General features: G+C 47.1%; 1 protein-coding gene across 1 annotated transcript in view; it reads left to right on the plus strand.

Moving 5' to 3' along the window:
* Window positions 1-17126, plus strand: part of PRKCI (protein kinase C iota) — a 66483-nt gene that overhangs the window by 7773 nt on the left and 41584 nt on the right. The window contains exon 2 of the mRNA XM_053600204.1: window positions 7130-7251. Within this exon, the coding sequence (XP_053456179.1) occupies window positions 7130-7251 (122 nt within the window). The remainder of the gene's footprint in view (window positions 1-7129; window positions 7252-17126) is intronic.

The raw sequence follows: 17126 nt of genomic DNA on the forward strand, positions 1-17126 counted from the left end.
TATAGATTAGAAAAAATCCTGTTATTTTGATTTGGAATTGCATTGAGTTTACAGATTAATTTGAGAACTGATAGTTCTGTGATGCCGAGCCTTGCCTTGTGGGAAGGTGGCGTATTCTGACTAACTCAGTCCTTTTGTGTCCCTCAGTAGCGTTTCATAGCCCCTGTTCCATAGGCCCGGCACTTTTCCTGTTACGCTTAGTCCTTTGTCTTTTCTAATCTTGTTGCTTTTGAGAATCTTCTATTCTTCTAGGCTTATTATATACTGTCTATTTTAGTACGTTTAAATTAAACTGGCCTACTTATTAACAGTCTCTTAGTTAACTGTTTTAGAACTTAAGGGTAGACCGTGTCACCTGTAAGTAAGTTTTGTCTCTTTTTCTCATCTTACTCATTTTTCTTATCTCCACCACTTGGGTAGGGCTTTCTAGACAATGTTGAATTATAGCAGGGATCCTTTATCTTATATAATCGATGGTAAGAAAAATTTCTACCAACTAAAGAAAAGCCTTTAAAGAATTAAAACTCCAAAAAAAAAAAAAATTAAAACTCGTTTCCTTCAGAAGTGTTACTGAGCACAGACTGAGGCCTGCAGCTGAGGCTGGGGCACATCTCAGCCCACTGCTTGTGCACAGGTGTGGGGAGCACTGCGTGTGCTGGATCACACCAGTTTGTTCAGAAGCTGCATTGAAGAGAATCACGTCGGGGTCTGGGTATAAGAGTACACTTGGTTATAAATTACGGATGCATAATCACTAACCCCCCAGACATTGTCTTACGTGGAGAGGAAGGCAAGGAGTAGGGTCAGATTTCTTTTAAGGAATCTAGTGACTCAGGCAAGAGACTAGAGTCCACTTGTCCTCTCCTGTTTTGTCTTCAGAGCATCTTTCCCAAGAGCTACAAGGTTGTCACAGATCAGGGGCTCTGTGAAATTATGCTGGAAGCAGAAATGAGCAAATGTGGCTTCTTTCGTTTGCTGTTTTGTCTCACATCTCATAAAGTCTCTTCAGAGATGCCTAGCCTCCTTTTTTCCCTCTGTACTGTATCAGAAGAGAATAGAAATTGACTTCATACTGAACTTACTTAGATGTTTCAAGAACTGTGGTGTTCTGCACTTACTGTTATTTAATCCTCACTGGACTCGGGTATATATCATCATCCCGTTTTACAGGTGATAATGTTGAGATTTGCTCACCACTAAGTAAAACTGGGTCTTTCTGGATGTGGTGTCTCCTGCTTGTGATCCCAGCACTGTAAGAGGCAAGGTGAGAAAATCACTTGAGGGCAGGAATTTCAGAACAGCCTGAGCAACATAGTGATACCCTTGTTTCTACAAAAAATTTAAAAATTAGCTGGGCATGGTGGCACCTGCCTGTAGTACTAGCTGCCCTCTGGGAGGCAGAGGTGGGAGGATTGCTTGAGCCTAGGAGTTCCAGGCTGCAGTGAGCTGTGACTGGGCCACTGCACTCCAGCCTGGGGGACAGTGAGACCCTATCTCAAACCTTCAGAGGGATTTCTCTTTTCTATCTATTTATATATAATATATGTAATTTTTGTTTTTTTTTTTTTAGACAGTCTCACTCTGTTGCTCTGGGTAGAGTGCCATGGCATCCATAGCTCCTAGCAACCTCAAACTCTTGGGCTCCAGGGATCCTCTTGACTCAGCCTCCCGAGTAGCTGGGACTATAGGCACTTGCCACAACACCCAGCTAGTTTTTTTATTTTTAGTAGAGATGGGGTCTTTCTCTTGCTCAGACTGGTCTTGAACTCCTGCCTCAGCCTCCCAGAGTGCTGGGATTACAGTTGTGAGCCACCAGGCCAAGCCAGCTTTCTGACTTTTTTTATAATCAATAATTTAAGGGGTGATACTTTCAAATTCTACAGTTCTCTTCAGATATTTTGCCCAGTGATCTTATCACCCAGGGATAGTCCTGCCTACCTGGGCATGGTGGCTCACACCTGTAATCCTAGCACTCTAGGAGGCCGAGGCAGATGGATTGCCTGAGCTCAGAGGTTCAAGACCAGACTGAGCAAGTGCAAGACCTTGTCTCTAAAAAATAGCCAGGCTGTGGTGAGTACCTGTAGTCCCAGCTACTAGGGAAGCTGAGACAAGAGAATCGCTTGTACCCAAGAGTTTGAAGTTGCTATGAGCTATGATGCCATGGCACTCTACCCAGGGTTACAAAGTGAGACTCTGTCTCCAAAAAAAAAAAGGTCCTGCCTAAACCAATTATTATATTGGTTATTGCAGATAAATTTTTTTTCCGAATAAACTTTATTTATTTATTTATTTTTATGACAGTCTCAAGCTGTTGCCCTGGGTAGAGTGCTGTGGCGTTACAGCTCACAGCAACCTCAAACTCTTGGGCTCAAGCAATTCTTTTGCCTCAGCCTCCCAAGTAGCTGGGACTACAGGCACCCACCGCAACGCCTGGCTAATTTTTTGGTTGTCTTTATTTTGTAGCTCATTTTTAGATTTGTACGTAATAAGGTTTTGGTCATTAGAGAGTGTTATGAATGTGGTGTTTTCCCAATTACTCGAGACGTGTTTGTGTAAAACTCCCTTGAATGCCTGGTGCCTGGAGCTTCAGAAGTGGCTGCTAATGAAGCACAGCTCCTGTGTAGTCTTGCAGGGATGTATGGACTTATACTTGTTAGGAATTAGATAAATGATTTAAAAGTATTTCCATGTCCTGATAAATATATTTTTGGCTCTGGAAAAATCCAAAGGATTTTTGAAAAATCCTTGTTGTTTACAGATACACTGACACATAGGTTAATTTCAGGTCCATGTAGACTTTTGATGAGGAAGTCACTTTTTGTGAGGGAGGGGACAGAGTCTCTGTTGCCCTGGGTAGGATGCAATGGCCTCATCATAGCTCACTGCACCCTCAAACTCCTGGCTCAGAGTGCTCTTCTTACCTCAGCTTCTGAGTAGCTGAGACTATAGGCGTGGACCATGCCCAGTAGAGATGGAATCTCAGACTCCTGACCTAAAAGTGATCCTCCCGCCTTAGCCTCCCAGAGTGCTGGGATTACAGGTGTGAGCCACCATGCCTGGCCAAGTAAATCATATTTTGATGATAGCTAATGAAAATATTTTTCCTTGCATTCAAAAAATATAACTCTTCTATTTTTTTTTCGTTTGTTTTGGAGACAGAGTGAGACCCCATTCTAAAAATAGTAGAACTAACCAGGTGTTATGGTGAACACCTATAGTCCCAGCTACTTGGGAGGCTGAGGCAGGAGGATTGCTTCAGCACAGGAGTTTGAGGTTGCTGTGGGCTGTGATGACACAGTGTGATTGTCTCAAAATAATAATAAAAATGATAAATTTCTGTTGTTTGCAAGCTTCTTGTTTGTCCATGTGTGGCATTTTTGTTGTAGCAGCCTAAGGAAACAGACAGGTGCACTGAGAGGCTTCTGCCATGGATAAGAGTGCGTCGGAGATGAGCCTGCACTTGGAGGAAAAGAGATGGGAAGGAAGCAAGTTGTCACAAGATACCTGAGACTGGTTAATTTATAAAGAACCAAAATTTGTTTCTCACTGTTCTACAGAGGCTGTTTCCAAGGTCAAGGTGCTAGCAGGTTTGTTGTCTGGTGGAGAGGATGACCACTACTTCCTTTATGCAGAGTGGACTTGGACAGTCAAAAGGGGCCTCTAAGTCGGTTTCCCCAGCCCTTCTGTAAGGCATAACCCATGATGACTGACTTCCCAAAGGGCCTTATCTCCTAGTATCATTAGGTTTTAACATGAATTTTGAAGGAGACACCCATTCAAATCATAACACAAACTTAGGCAGAAAAAAATCAAGCTGCCCTGAAATCTCAACAGAAACCTCAGTTGACCCTTCAGGGGGTCTGAGAACTAGCGACCCTCATGAGCTTTCAGGAGTTGCGTTTCTGCCCTGCATCCAGTGACTCCAGGAAGCAAGTGTGACCATGGATGAGTCAGCTGTCTGCAGGAGCTGAAGACTGTCAAACCCAGCAGCAGGAATAATAATCCTCCATCGCCATTGGGAGAAAGCTACGTCACAGCATCTATCACAAGTGCATTGGGGGATTTGGATTTGAATTCATATTCCATTTTCTAACTGTGAGACTTGGGCAAATATGCCTTTGTGTTTTGCTTTTTAAATTTGTAAAATAGGATTAATATGTCTAGTTTGACAGTTATTGAGAAGATTAAGTAAGATAAGCACCTGGACACTGTTGTTTAAATACCTAGAACATAACAGGTATTCTGTGTTTATAGGACAAGAAAACATGGAAGTTGTATTTCCTCGTCAGAATGCCTTTGCTAACAGGTTTCTTGTAGGAAGTATTTTTTTTTTTTTTTTTTTTTTTTGAGACAGAGTCTTTATCGCCCTTGGTAGAATGCTGTGGTGTCACAGCTCACAGCAACCTTCAACTCCTGGGCTTATGCAATTCTCTTGCCTCAGCCTCCCAAGTAGCTGGGACTATAGGTGCCTGCCACAACACCCGGCTATTTTTTGTTGCAGTTTGACCAGTTCTTTTTTTTAAATAGATTTTATTTTATTTTATTTATTTATTTTTGTGTGTGTGTGTGGTTTTTGGCCAGGGCTGGGTTTGAACCCGCCACCTCCGACCTATGGGACCGGTGCCCTTCCCCTTTGAGCCACAGGCGCCGCCCGCAGTTTGACCAGTTCTAACCCGCCACCCTCAGTATATGGAAGGAGTCCTCAAACTTTTTAAACAGGAGGCCAGTTCACTGTCCCTCAAATTGTTGGAGGGCCAGACTACAGTTTAAAAAATATACATATGAACAAATTCCTAAGCACACTGCACATACCGCCTCATGTGGCCCGCAGGCCGTAGTTTGAGGACCCCTGGTATATGGGGCTGGCACCCTACTCACTGAGCCACAGGCGCTGCCCAGGAAGTATTTCTTTTTGCTCTCTTTTTTTGTTTGTTTGAGACAAGTCTCTCTCTTTCACCTAGTCTTGAGTGCCATGGTGTCATAGCTCACAGTAACCTACAACTCTTGGGCTCAGGGGATCCTCCCGAATAGCTGGGACTACAGGTGCCCACCACCCCCCCTGGCTAGTTCTTCTATTTTTAGTAGAGACACAGTCTCACTCTTGCTCAGGTTGGTCTCCCAACTCTTGAGCTCAAGTGATCCTCCTGCCTGGGCCTCCCAGAGCACTGGGATTACAGGTGTGAGTCACCATAGGAAGTATTTCTTTTTCATTCAATCAGAAGATACTTGGGTTCCTCTATGTTAATTGAGGAAGTATTTTCTTTTTTTTGCATAATAAAAAAAAATAACATACATGAGTTTCTGTATGTTGATAGTTATATGAATGTATTAAAAAGCCCAAGAATTTCTGTCTTCCAGTTGTTATAATTCAGTTGAGGATATATTGTCAGTGTATTATGAAAAGATGGAACGTAAGTGCATGTTGGATGGGTTTAGAAGTACAGACCATAGGGCGGCGCCTGTGGCTCAGTGAGTAGGGCGCCGGCCCCATATGCCGAGGGTGGCGGGTTCAAACCCGGCCCCGGCCAAACTGCAACAAAAAAATAGCCGGGCGTTGTGGCGGGCGCCTGTAGTCCCAGCTGCTGGGGAGGCTGAGGCAAGAGAATCGCGTAAGCCCAAGAGTTAGAGGTTGCTGTGAGCCGTGTAACGCCACGGCACTCTACCCAAGGGCGGTACAGTGAAACTCTGTCTCTACAAAAAAAAAAAAAAAGAAGTACAGACCATAGTTTGTCAGTGGAAAAGGTTTAATGACAGTGGTTGTCATTAAGTGCCTATCAAAGGCCCGTCCCACCCGCCTCCCTTCCCTGCTCTCTGAACTGAGGGATGTGGAGGTTATACTCTGAGGATCAGATTCTGAGTGTGGCTAGGAACGAATCTGTCCACAGTAGAGTATGGGGGTAGGGGAATGGTTGGAGCAAGTTTGAGTAAAATTTTTAATTTCTATTTCCTACTCTTTGTTCCAGCTGCCCATGTCTGGTCATAGTCGCTTAACACAGTTTTGTTTTCCTCCTTCCTTCAACAAACATTCAGAGCATCCATTTAGTCCCCATCCTATGCCAGGTGCTGCACTGGCCTCTGGAAATACAGCCGCTGCTGTGACCAGGCTCGTGGTCCAACGAGGCTGTAGGCTGGTGGGGGCCACTGAGAGGCGGGTCAGAGAAGGGCAGGGCCGGTTGCCACAGGCCTACAAGCCTGCTAGGGGCAGAGGAAGGACATGAACGACGTTGGTGCTATAAAACTTGTGGAGCAGACTCTAGCGGTTCACCACGTAAGTGTTTAAGAGTCCTGCGCCACTGTCTGATGTGCATTTACAGAAACTCTGTGGCTGTTGTGTGGAGATGGGCTCTTCTCACAGCTTCTTGAAGGAAGCCCCAAGCCTCTACTTTAAAGTGTTGTTATGATTTTAAGTGTTGTGAATAGCTGCTCGGGAATTTATTTACATCATTGTTGGTCGCTGATTTAACACTAATATGAAAATAAACACACATTTGTGTCTGCTCCTGTGTTTTGACCTTAAAATAGTCTCTTTAAAAACTAGTATTGGAAATCATAGTTCCTCTGGGAAATGTAGACAAGGAGAGTGTGCCCTCGCCGTCTGCCCTCAGAGTGATGGGCAGACTGGGGACTGCAGACCGGGGAGGTGACAGGACTCAAGGACCTTCTCTTGGATGAAGGGTAGACTTTTGGGGGGAGGAAAGATCTGAGAATGGTGAAGGAAACAGATTTCAGTAAAATAGAAGGCAGAAACATACCAGTAATGGGTGGATGGTAGGGAGGAGTGTGGGAGGACAGAGAGCCCTCCTTCTGTGGGAGGGATCAAGCTTCTGGGACTAACATCGACCCCAAAGTGGGATTTTCATGAGTTAGAGCAGTGGGATGGGCTTCCTCAGTGAGGGGAGTATGAACTCAGGTTTTTCACAAAGCCAGCATTTTTATTTCTAAGTCGTTATCTAATACTGGTATTTGATTTTTTACGTGAGCGAGGGAGTTTGCTAGAAGCAAAGTAGTGCGTGTTGGTGCACACACAAGTAGCTGAAGTCCTCCAAAGTTTCAGGCACCCATAATACGTGGGGCGTTATTTTTAATCCTTTTCAAATTAAAATCCTTTAATTTTAAAATTCTTTTTCAGGGATATCATGATAACGCATTTTGAACCATCCATCTCCTTCGAGGGCCTTTGCAGTGAGGTTCGAGACATGTGCTCTTTTGACAGTGAGCAGCTTTTCACCATGAAGTGGATAGATGAGGAAGGTGAGTGACGGGGAAGGAAGATGAGGTGGGGGGAAGGTGAGTGGGGGGGGGTGAGTGATGGGGAAGGTGAATGATGGGGGAAGGTGAGTGACGAGTGACGGGGAAGGTGAGTGACGGGGAAGGTGAGTAGGGGGGAAGGTGAGTGATGGGGAAGGAAGGTGAGTGGGGGGGAGGTGAGTGATGGGGGGAGGTGAGTGGGGCGGGAGGTGAGTGACGGGGGAAGGTGAGTGACAGGAGAAGGTGAGTGGGGGGGAAGGTGAGTGATGGGGAAGGAAGGTGAGTGTGGAGGAAGGTGAGTGGGGGGGTGAGTGACGGGGAAAGGTGAGTGGGGGGGCCGAGACCATGAAGTGGATAGACAGGGAAGGTGAGTGGGGGGCTGTGAGAGCTGATGAGAGTCACCAGGAAGGTGAGTGACAAGGAAGGTGAGTGGAGCTGATGAGAGTCCTAATAAATGTGGGGAAGAAAGATAGGCTTGAAATGTGATGGCATTCTTGTTTTTTCTTTAAGAATACTGAAGAGTACAGTCTTCATTTTCAAGGGTCCTCAAACTGCCGTGTGATTGTATTTGTTCCTGTTTCGTTTTTTTTACTTCAAAATAAGATATTGCAGTGTGCATAGGAATTTGTTCATAGTTTTATTTTTTAACTATAGTCCGGCCCTTCAACAGTCTGAGGAACAGTGAACTGGCCCCCTGTTTAAAAAGTTTGAGGACCCCTGTTTGTTTTATAACCTTTTTATCCCCAAATGAAGTGAAATTAATTTAACTTATTTTCAGCAATAGGGTAAGTGTCTTATCAAATAGCATGGCATTTTACTTTAATTTTGTGTATGTATTGCCTTATGTTTTAAGAGACTACCTTTTTTTTTTTCTTTTTTTTTTCTTCCAAGACAGAGCCTCAAGCTGTCGCCCTGGATAGAGTGCTCTGGCATCACAGCTCACAGCAACCTCCAACTCCTGGGCTCAAGCAATTCTCCTGCCTCCACCTCCTAAGTAGCTGGGACTACAGGCGCCCGCCACAAAATGCCCGGCTAATTTTTTTGTCACTGTTGTTTGGCAGGCCTGGAATGGATTCGAACCCACCAGCTCTGGTATACGTGGTTAGCGGCGCCTTAGCCACTTGAGCTACAGGCACTGAGCCAAGAGACTTAATATTTTGACTGAATATTGCTACAAAGAAAATGTTATGGGCTTGGCGCCTGTAACTCAGAGGCTAGGGCACCAGCCACATACACCCGGGCAGGCGGATTCATACCTAGCCTGGGCCTGCTAAACAACAATGGCAACTACAACAACAAAAATTAGCTAGGTATTGTGGCAGGTGCCTATAGTCCCAGCTACTTGGGAAGCTGAGGCAAGAGAATCGCTTAAGCCCAAGAATATGAGGTTGCTGTGAGCTGTGGTGTCACAGCACCATCTCAGACAGTGAGACTCTTGACTCAAAAAAGAGAAAATGTTGGCTCAGTGCCCATAGCACAGTGGTTATAGCGCCAGCCACATACACCGAGGGTGGTGGGTTCGAGCCCAGCACAGGCCTGCTAAATAACAATGATAACTGCAACTACAAAAAAATAGCTGGCCACTGTGGCGGGCACCTATAGTCCCAGCTACTTGGGAGGCTGAGTCAAGAGAATCGCGTAAGCCCAAAAGTTAGAGGTTGCTGTGAGCTGTGACAAACGGCACTCTATGAAGGGCAACATAGTGAGACTCTGTCGCCAATAAAAAAGAGAGAAATGAATATGTTATGGAATAAAGAGATTGTGACAGCTATTTCCAAGAGTAGGCAGAAACTTGATCTGTCAGTGACTTGTATTCAGAAAACATATATTAATATCTGTGAACTATGGACGGGTATTTCCTCTCCTCAAACTCGTAGTCTGGGAGCTGGACACGTGCGTAATAAATGTGGTGAATTCTGGAACATGAGTGGACAGGGATGAACTTACTAGAAATGGGGCTCTCAGGGCCCATCACAGACGACTGAATCAGGGTCTGTGTCTTTACAGGATCCACAGGTAAGTTGAATGTATGAATATTAAAGTTGGAGAAGCATGGGGCTGTGTCCCCAAAAGCTTTGCAAGCCACATTAGACTTTATTTTACATGATGGACTGCTACTGAAGTGTAGTTAAGAAGCACCCCATGTGTGCACTGCTTTGGCATAAAGACTTCCCATTAATTATAACACAGATAGAATTTGGGGGTCTCTTTTTTTTTTTTCCTTTTCTGAAGATAGGATCTTGTTCAGGTGCCCAGGCTCGCATGTAGTGGTGTGATGACAGATCCCTGCAGCCTTAAACCACTGGCTCAGACAATACTCCCACCTTACCTTCCCAGTGAGTAGCCAGGACGAAAGGTGTACACTTGGCTAATTTTTTTTTTTTTTTCCCTGGAGACAGGTCTTGCTTGTTGCCCAGGCTGGTCTTGAACTCCTGGCCTCAAACAATCCTCTTTCCTTGGCGTCCCAAAGAGCTGGGATTGCAGGTGTGAGCCACTGTGCCTGGCCTAGAATTTCATTTTTAGGAAATGTCATTATAGGCTCGGCGCCTATAGCTCAAGTGGCTAGGGCGCTAGCCACATGTACCAGAGGTGGTGGGTTCGAGCCCAGCCTGGGCCTGCCAAACAGCAATGACAACTATAGCCAAAAGATAGCTGGGCATTGTGGGCACCTATAGTCCCAGCTACTTGGGAGGCTGAGACGAGAATTGCTTAAGCCCAAAGGAGTTTGAGGGTGCTGTGAGCTGTGATGCTACAGTACTCTACAGAGGGTGACATAGTGAGACTGTCTCAAAAAAAAAAAAAGAAAAAGAAATGTCCTTATAATATTCAGCTTAATATTATGTTCCTTGATATAAAGTGCTCTGGAAAGACATCCCAGCCCCAAGCTACGGGTAAATTCAAATGCATTTTCATTTTAAAAAAAAGGTTTGAAAAGTTTTTCTGAAGTAATCCAGGCTCAGTGTTTGGGGGAAAAAAGTAGTACAGAAATTTATGACATTTACTGCACTTGCTCTTAGCCAGAAGGCCACGCAGCAATGATGAAATCTAAAAGGAAGTCTCTTGTTCACCCCCTTTCTCCTCTCCTAACCTCCCTCAGGAAGCTCAGCTGAGAGAGAAGAGCCACTGCTCACAGCCCAGTGTGTACGCAGTGCATGTTTTTTCTGTGTTTGCAAACTTTCTCTAAATTATTTATTAGCATACTATCATTAACACAAGCAATTACATACACATTGGTATGCAGTGTTTTTCTCTATGAAGTATACTGGAGATTTTTTTATTTCAGTGTGCGTTAATTTGCATCATTATCTATTTTTAGCATTATATGCTATTGTGTGTGTTGAAGATGTTCAGTCTGTTACTGACGGACTTTGGAACTGTTACCAGTTCTCCCCCTCCCCCCCCGCCCAGTTCTAACTGCTCTAAGCACTATATGATGGACATTCTGAGAGTAATTTTACATACTAGTATGGAGCTCTGTATATTTGCAGAATATGTACTTCATGGGAGTTTGTCATAATAAACCAAGGCTGGGCAGGGTTCACATTTATAATCCCAGTACATGGGGAGGCCAAGGGTCCCTTGAGGCCAAGAGTATGAGACCAGCCTGGGTAACATAGTGAGACTTTATCTTGGGGTGGCTGTGCCTATAGTGAGACCCCGTCATGGGTGGGCTGTGCCTTGTAGTGAGACCCTTGTCTCGGGTGGTGGCTGTGCCTATAGTGAGACGCCATCCTGGTGGGCTGTCCTGTAGTGAGACCTTGTCTTGGGGTGGCGGCTGTGCCTGTAGTGAGACCCTGTCTCGGGGTGGTGGCTGTGCTGTAGTGAGACCCCGTCTTGGGTGGTGGCTGTGCCTGTAGTGAGACCCTGTCTCGGGGTGGTGATCAGTCTAGTTGGCAGAGGCTGCAGTGAGCTGTGACTGTGCCATGGTATGCCTGCCTGAGCAACAGACTGAGACCGGTTGCTAAAAAAAAGAAAATAAAATTTAGAAAGTTGAACCATATAATTATGTGAGGTAATGCATGTGTTAGTCAGCTTGACTTAGTCATTCCATAATGTATGTATATATCAAAACATCATGTTCTATATCATAAATATATATAATTTTTGTCAATTAAAAAATAATTTAGGCTGGGTGACACCTGTGGCTCAAGGGAGTAGGGCGCCGGCCCCATATGCCTGAGGTGGTGGGTTCAAACCCGGCCCTGGCCAAAAACTGCAAAAAAAAAAAAAAAAAAAAAAAAAAATTTAGGCCAGGTACAGTGGCTTATGTCTATAACCCCAACCTTTTGGAAGGCTGAGGCAGGAGGATCACTTGAGATCAGGAGTTCAAAACCAGCCTGGCCAACATAGCAAGTCCCCATCTCTGCAAAAACAAAATTTAAATATTAGCCCAGTGTGGTGGCTCCCACCTTGCGTCTCTGTTATTTAGGCTGAGCTGGAGGCGTCGCTTGAACCTAAGAGTTTGAGGCCACAGTGAGTTGTCACTGGGCCATTGCACTCTAGCCTCAGAGACAGAACAAGACTCCTTCTCTGGGAAAAAAATAATACAATTTGAAAAATTGTATCACTTTATCACACATTATCATGTAACATTAAATGAGAGGATCCTTTTACTCTTGCCCTTATCAATCTCAGATACCACAAATCATTAACATTTTTGCTAATCTAATAAGTGAAACGCTATCTTGGTAATAATTGCTTCCTTCCTCCCTCCCTCCCTCCCTCCCTCCCTCCCTTCCTTCCCCTTCCCCTTTCCTCCTTCCTTTCCTTTCCTTTCCTCCTTCCTTCCTTCCTTCCTTTCTTCCTGTTTGTCCGCCCTTTCTTTCTGTCCTTCCTTCCCTCCCTTCCCTTCCCTTTCCTCCCCTCCCTTCCCTTCCCTCCCTTCCCTTCCCTCCCTTCCCTTCGCTTCCCTCCCTTCCCCTCCCTTCCCTTCCCTTCCCTTCCCCCCTTCCCTTCCCCCCTTCCCTTCCCTTCCCTCCCTTCCCCTCCCTTCCCTTCCCTTCCCTCCCTCCCTCCCTCCCTCCCCTCTCTTCCCTTCCCTTCCCTTCCCTCCCCTCCCTTCCTTCTTTCCCTCCCTTCCCTTCCCTCCCTTCCCTTCCCTTCACTCCCCTTCCCTCCTTTCCCCTCCCCTCCCCTCCCTCCCTTCCTCCCTCCCTCTCTTCCCTTCCCTTCCTTCCCTTCCCTTCCCTCCCCTCCCTTCTCTCCCCTCCCTTCCTTCTTTCCCTCCCTTACCTCCCTTCTCTGCCCTTCCCTTCCCTCCACTCCCCTTCCCTCCCTTCCCCTCCCTCCCCTCCCTCCCTCCCTCTCTTCCCTTCCCTTCCTTCCCTTCCCTCCCTTCCCTTCCCTTCCCTCCCTTCCCTTCCCTTCCCTTCCCCTCCCCTCCCCTCCCTCCCTCCCTCTCTTCCCTTCCCTTCCTTCCCTTCCCTTCCCTTCCCTTCCCTCCCCTCCCCTCCCCTCCCTCCCCTCCCTTCCCTTCCCTTCCCTTCCCTCCCCTTCCCTCCCTTCCCTTCCCTCCCTCCCCTCCCCTCCCCTCCTTCTTTCCCTCCCTTCCCTTCCCTCCCTTCCCCTCCCTCTCTTCCCTTCCCTTCCCTCCCTCCCTCCCTTCCCTTCCTTCCCTCCCTCCCTTCCCTTCCCTTCCCTTCCCTTCCCTCCCTTCCCTTCCCTTCCCTTCCCTTTCTCCCCTCCCTTCCCTTCCCTTCCCTTCCCTTCCCTTCCCTTCCCTTCCCTCCCCTCCCCTCCCTTCCCTTCCCTTCCCTTCCCTTCCCTCCCTTCCCTTCCCTTCCCTGCCCTGCCCTTCCCTTCCCTCCCTTCCCTGCCCTTCCCTTCCCTTCCCTCCCTTCCCTGCCCTCCCTTCCCTCCCCTCCCCTCCCCTCCCTTCCTTCTTTCCCTCCCTTCCCTTCCCTCCCTTCCCTCCCTTCCCTTCCCTCCCTTCCCTCCCTTCTTTCCCTCCCTTCCCTTCCCTTCCCTTCCCTCCCTTCCCTTCCCTCCCTTCCCTCCCTTCTTTCCCTCCCTTCCCTTCCCTTCCCTTCCCTCCCTTCCCTTCCCTCCCTTCCCTCCCTTCCCTTCCCTTCCCTTCCTTCCCTTCCCTTCCCTCCCTTCCCTTCCCTCCCTTCCCTTCCCTTCCCTCCCTTCCCTCCCCTCCCCTCCCTCCCTTCTTTCCCTTCCTTCCCTTCCTTCTTTCCCTCCCTTCCCTCCCTCCCTTCCCTTCCCTCCCTCCCTTCCCTTCCCTTCCTTCCCTCCCTCCCTTCCCTTCCCTTCCTTCCCTCCCTCCCTTCCCTTCCCTTCCCTCCCCTCCCCTCCCTTCCTTCTTTCCCTCCCTTCCCTTCCCTTCCTTCCCTCCCTCCCTTCCCTTCCCTTCCCTCCCCTCCCCTCCCTTCCTTCTTTCCCTCCCTTCCCTCCCTCCCTTCCCTTCCCTTCCTTCCCTCCCTCCCTTCCCTTCCCTTCCTTCCCTCCCTCCCTTCCCTTCCCTTCCCTCCCCTCCCCTCCCTTCCTTCTTTCCCTCCCTTCCCTCCCTCCCTTCCCTTCCCTTCCTTCCCTCCCTCCCTTCCCTTCCCTTCCTTCCCTCCCTCCCTTCCCTTCCCTTCCCTCCCCTCCCCTCCCTTCCTTCTTTCCCTCCCTTCCCTCCCTCCCTTCCCTTCCCTTCCTTCCCTCCCTCCCTTCCCTTCCCTTCCCTCCCCTCCCCTCCCTTCCTTCTTTCCCTCCCTTCCCTCCCCTCCCTTCCCTTCCCTCCCTTCCCTCCCTCCCTTCCCTTCCCTTCCTTCCCTCCCTCCCTTCCCTTCCCTTCCTTCCCTTCCCCTCCCTTCCCTTCCTTCCCTCCCTCCCTTCCCTTCCCTTCCTTCCCTCCCTCCCTTCCCTTCCCTTCCCTCCCCTCCCCTCCCTTCCTTCTTTCCCTCCCTTCCCTCCCTCCCTTCCCTTCCCTTCCTTCCCTCCCTCCCTTCCCTTCCCTTCCTTCCCTCCCTCCCTTCCCTTCCCTTCCCTCCCCTCCCCTCCCTTCCTTCTTTCCCTCCCTTCCCTCCCTCCCTTCCCTTCCCTTCCTTCCCTCCCTCCCTTCCCTTCCCTTCCCTCCCCTCCCCTCCCTTCCTTCTTTCCCTCCCTTCCCTCCCCTCCCTTCCCTTCCCTCCCTTCCCTCCCTCCCTTCCCTTCCCTTCCTTCCCTCCCTCCCTTCCCTTCCCTTCCTTCCCTTCCCCTCCCTTCCCTTCCCTTCCCTTCCCCTCCCCTCTCCTCCCTCCCTCCCTCCCTCCCTTCCTTCCTTCCTTCCTTCCTCACTTCCTCACTTTGCCACCCTGGGTAGAGAGCTCTGGTGTCACAGCTCACAGCAACCTCAAACTCCTGGGCTTAAGTGATCTTTGTTCTCAGCCTCCCAGGTAGCTGGGACTATAGGCACCCACCACCACGCCTGGCTGTTTTTAGTAGAGTCTTGGCTCTTGCTCAGGCTGGTCTAGAACTCCTGAGCTCAAACAGTCCACCTGCCTTGGCCTCCTGGAGTATTGGGGTTACAGGCGTGAGCCACCACACCAGGTCCCAGTGTTATTCCCATTTTAATCCTGTCCTGAGTGTTTCATACCATTTATTTACTTTGTGTAGTTTCTTTCTGTCAATGATTTTTAAACTGCAGCACACATAAGGATCATTGAATAACATTTTTTATTAGAAGAACTTGGCTTACAGATAATCTATTTAAAAATCGTATGGGGCTCGGCGCCTGTAGCTCAAGCGGCTAAGGCACCAGTCACATACGCCAGAGCTGGCAGTTTAGAATCCAGCCCAGGCCTGCCAAAACAAAAATGACAACTACAACCAAAAAATAGCTGGGCATTGTGGCTGGCGCCTGTAGTCCCAGATACTTGGAAGACAGGCAAGAGTCCAGAGGTCCTCCAAACTTTTTAAAGAGGGGGCCAGTTCACTGTCCCTCACACCGTTGGAGGGCCAGACTATAGTTTTTAAAAAAAACAAACTATGAACAAATTCGTATGTACACTACACATATCTTATTTTGAAGTCAAAAAACAAAACAGGAACAAATACAATCACACCGCCGCATGTGGCCCGCGGGCCGTAGTTTGAGATCCAGGAGTTGGAGGTTGCTGTGAGCTGTGTGACACCACAGCTCTCTACCCAGGAGTGACAGCTTGAGGCTGTCTCAAAAATAAAAATGAATAAATAAAAATCGTATGGCACCTTTACGCTTTGTATTATACACAAAGAGAGAGTCTTGTTCCAAGACGGTAACAGGCTCTCTCTGCCTTGTCATTGGAGTCTTCACTCAAATGTCCTCCAAGGAGCCTTCTTACCCTCATTTACTTTGTAACTCTTGCCTTATTTTTTGTCTTGTGTTTTTGGTGGTGGTTTTTTGTTATTGTATGGTAGAATGTTAGTTCCTTTACAGTAGAGATAATTTTCCATTTCATTCATGGTAGAGCTCAAGTGCTTAGATGTTCAAAAATACTTGTGAATTGTACAAAGGTCTACAAAGTAGCAAGCCTTTCCATGGTTTAGCTTTACTTCAGTTACTGGAGAATTCAGCATTGCAAGTTGTTGTTGATCCTTTTTTTTTCCTTAAAGCAATAGTATATTTTTGTTTATGTATTTATTTATTTATTTGAGACAGAGTCTCACTATGTCACCCTCTGTAAAGTTCTGTGAAGTCACAGCTTTACACCCTCTGTAAAGTTCTATGAGGTTTCAAATTCTTGGGCTCATGTGATTCTCTTGCCTCAGGCTCCTGAGTAACTGGGACTATAGGCGCCCACCACAGTTAGAGACGGGGTCTCACTCTGGCTCAGGCTGGTCTTGAATTCATCAGGCTCAGGTAATCCACCCACCTCGGCCTCCCAGAGTGCAGGGATTACAGGTGTGAGCTACCGCACCTGGCAATAGTATATTATAATTAACTGATTCATGTAGTAAATTTACTTTTTTGGTGAAAGTCTTATCCTCTCATATGGCAATTTGCAGGTCTTTTTCCCTAAATGGTTGTTAAGTGTTTTAGTTTTGGGGGAAAACTATAAGACTGTAGCCTTTGCCTTGTTTAAGTAAAAGGTTAAATATTTCATTATGTTCCGTTGATCCCCTGCTTAATTCTGATACTAGTCTTTTCTTAATTTTAGGCACACAGAAGAAATAGTAATTATTTTAAGTACTTTCAATTATTTTTCAGTTGTAATTTTGTCATGTTTGTTTTTAACCATGTAGATATTGGGGTGTGCTGATCTGGAGAAAGAAATTTCATTAGGATCAGTCCAAAGACAGTACTGTGATTTGATTTCCTTGGCATATGAGAAACTCTGTTCTAGGAGCCAGACGTTTAATTGTGGGATTTTATGTTTGAGCAAATAAAGACCATAAGCTCACTTCTCTTTAAACAGGCTTACAACAACTGCCCTTTTTCCTGGTACCCAAAACCAGTCTCACTGATTCGTTTTGATGTGGAAAAACTGGTTTGCTTAATCTAACTAAACATTTTAGAATGAATAGTAATTTTGTAACCATCATATCCCCTCCCCCTTCCCATGTTCTTTGTTTGAGGCAGAGTTTCTCACTCTGTCACCCTGGCTAGAGTGCCCTGGTGTCAGCCAAGCTCACAACAACCTCAAACTCCTAGGCTCAAGCCATCCTCCTACAGGGGCCCACCATAAAGCCCAGCTAATTTTTCTATTTTTAGTAGAGATGGAGTCTCACTCTTGCAGAGTGCTGGGATTACAGGTGTGAAGCTCTGCGCCCCCCCCCATATACTCAAGGGGGGTGGTGGGTAGGGAGCAGTAAATGAGTCTTTTTTTAAACAAATGTGATGTTTTAACCTATTTTTGTTTTTGTTTTTAATTGAGACAAAGTCTCACTTTGTTGCCCTCAGTAGAATGCTGTGCTGTCATAGCTCACAG

Source organism: Nycticebus coucang, chromosome 8 (genome assembly GCF_027406575.1).
Source record: "Nycticebus coucang isolate mNycCou1 chromosome 8, mNycCou1.pri, whole genome shotgun sequence".
Lineage (NCBI taxonomy): Eukaryota > Metazoa > Chordata > Mammalia > Primates > Lorisidae > Nycticebus > Nycticebus coucang.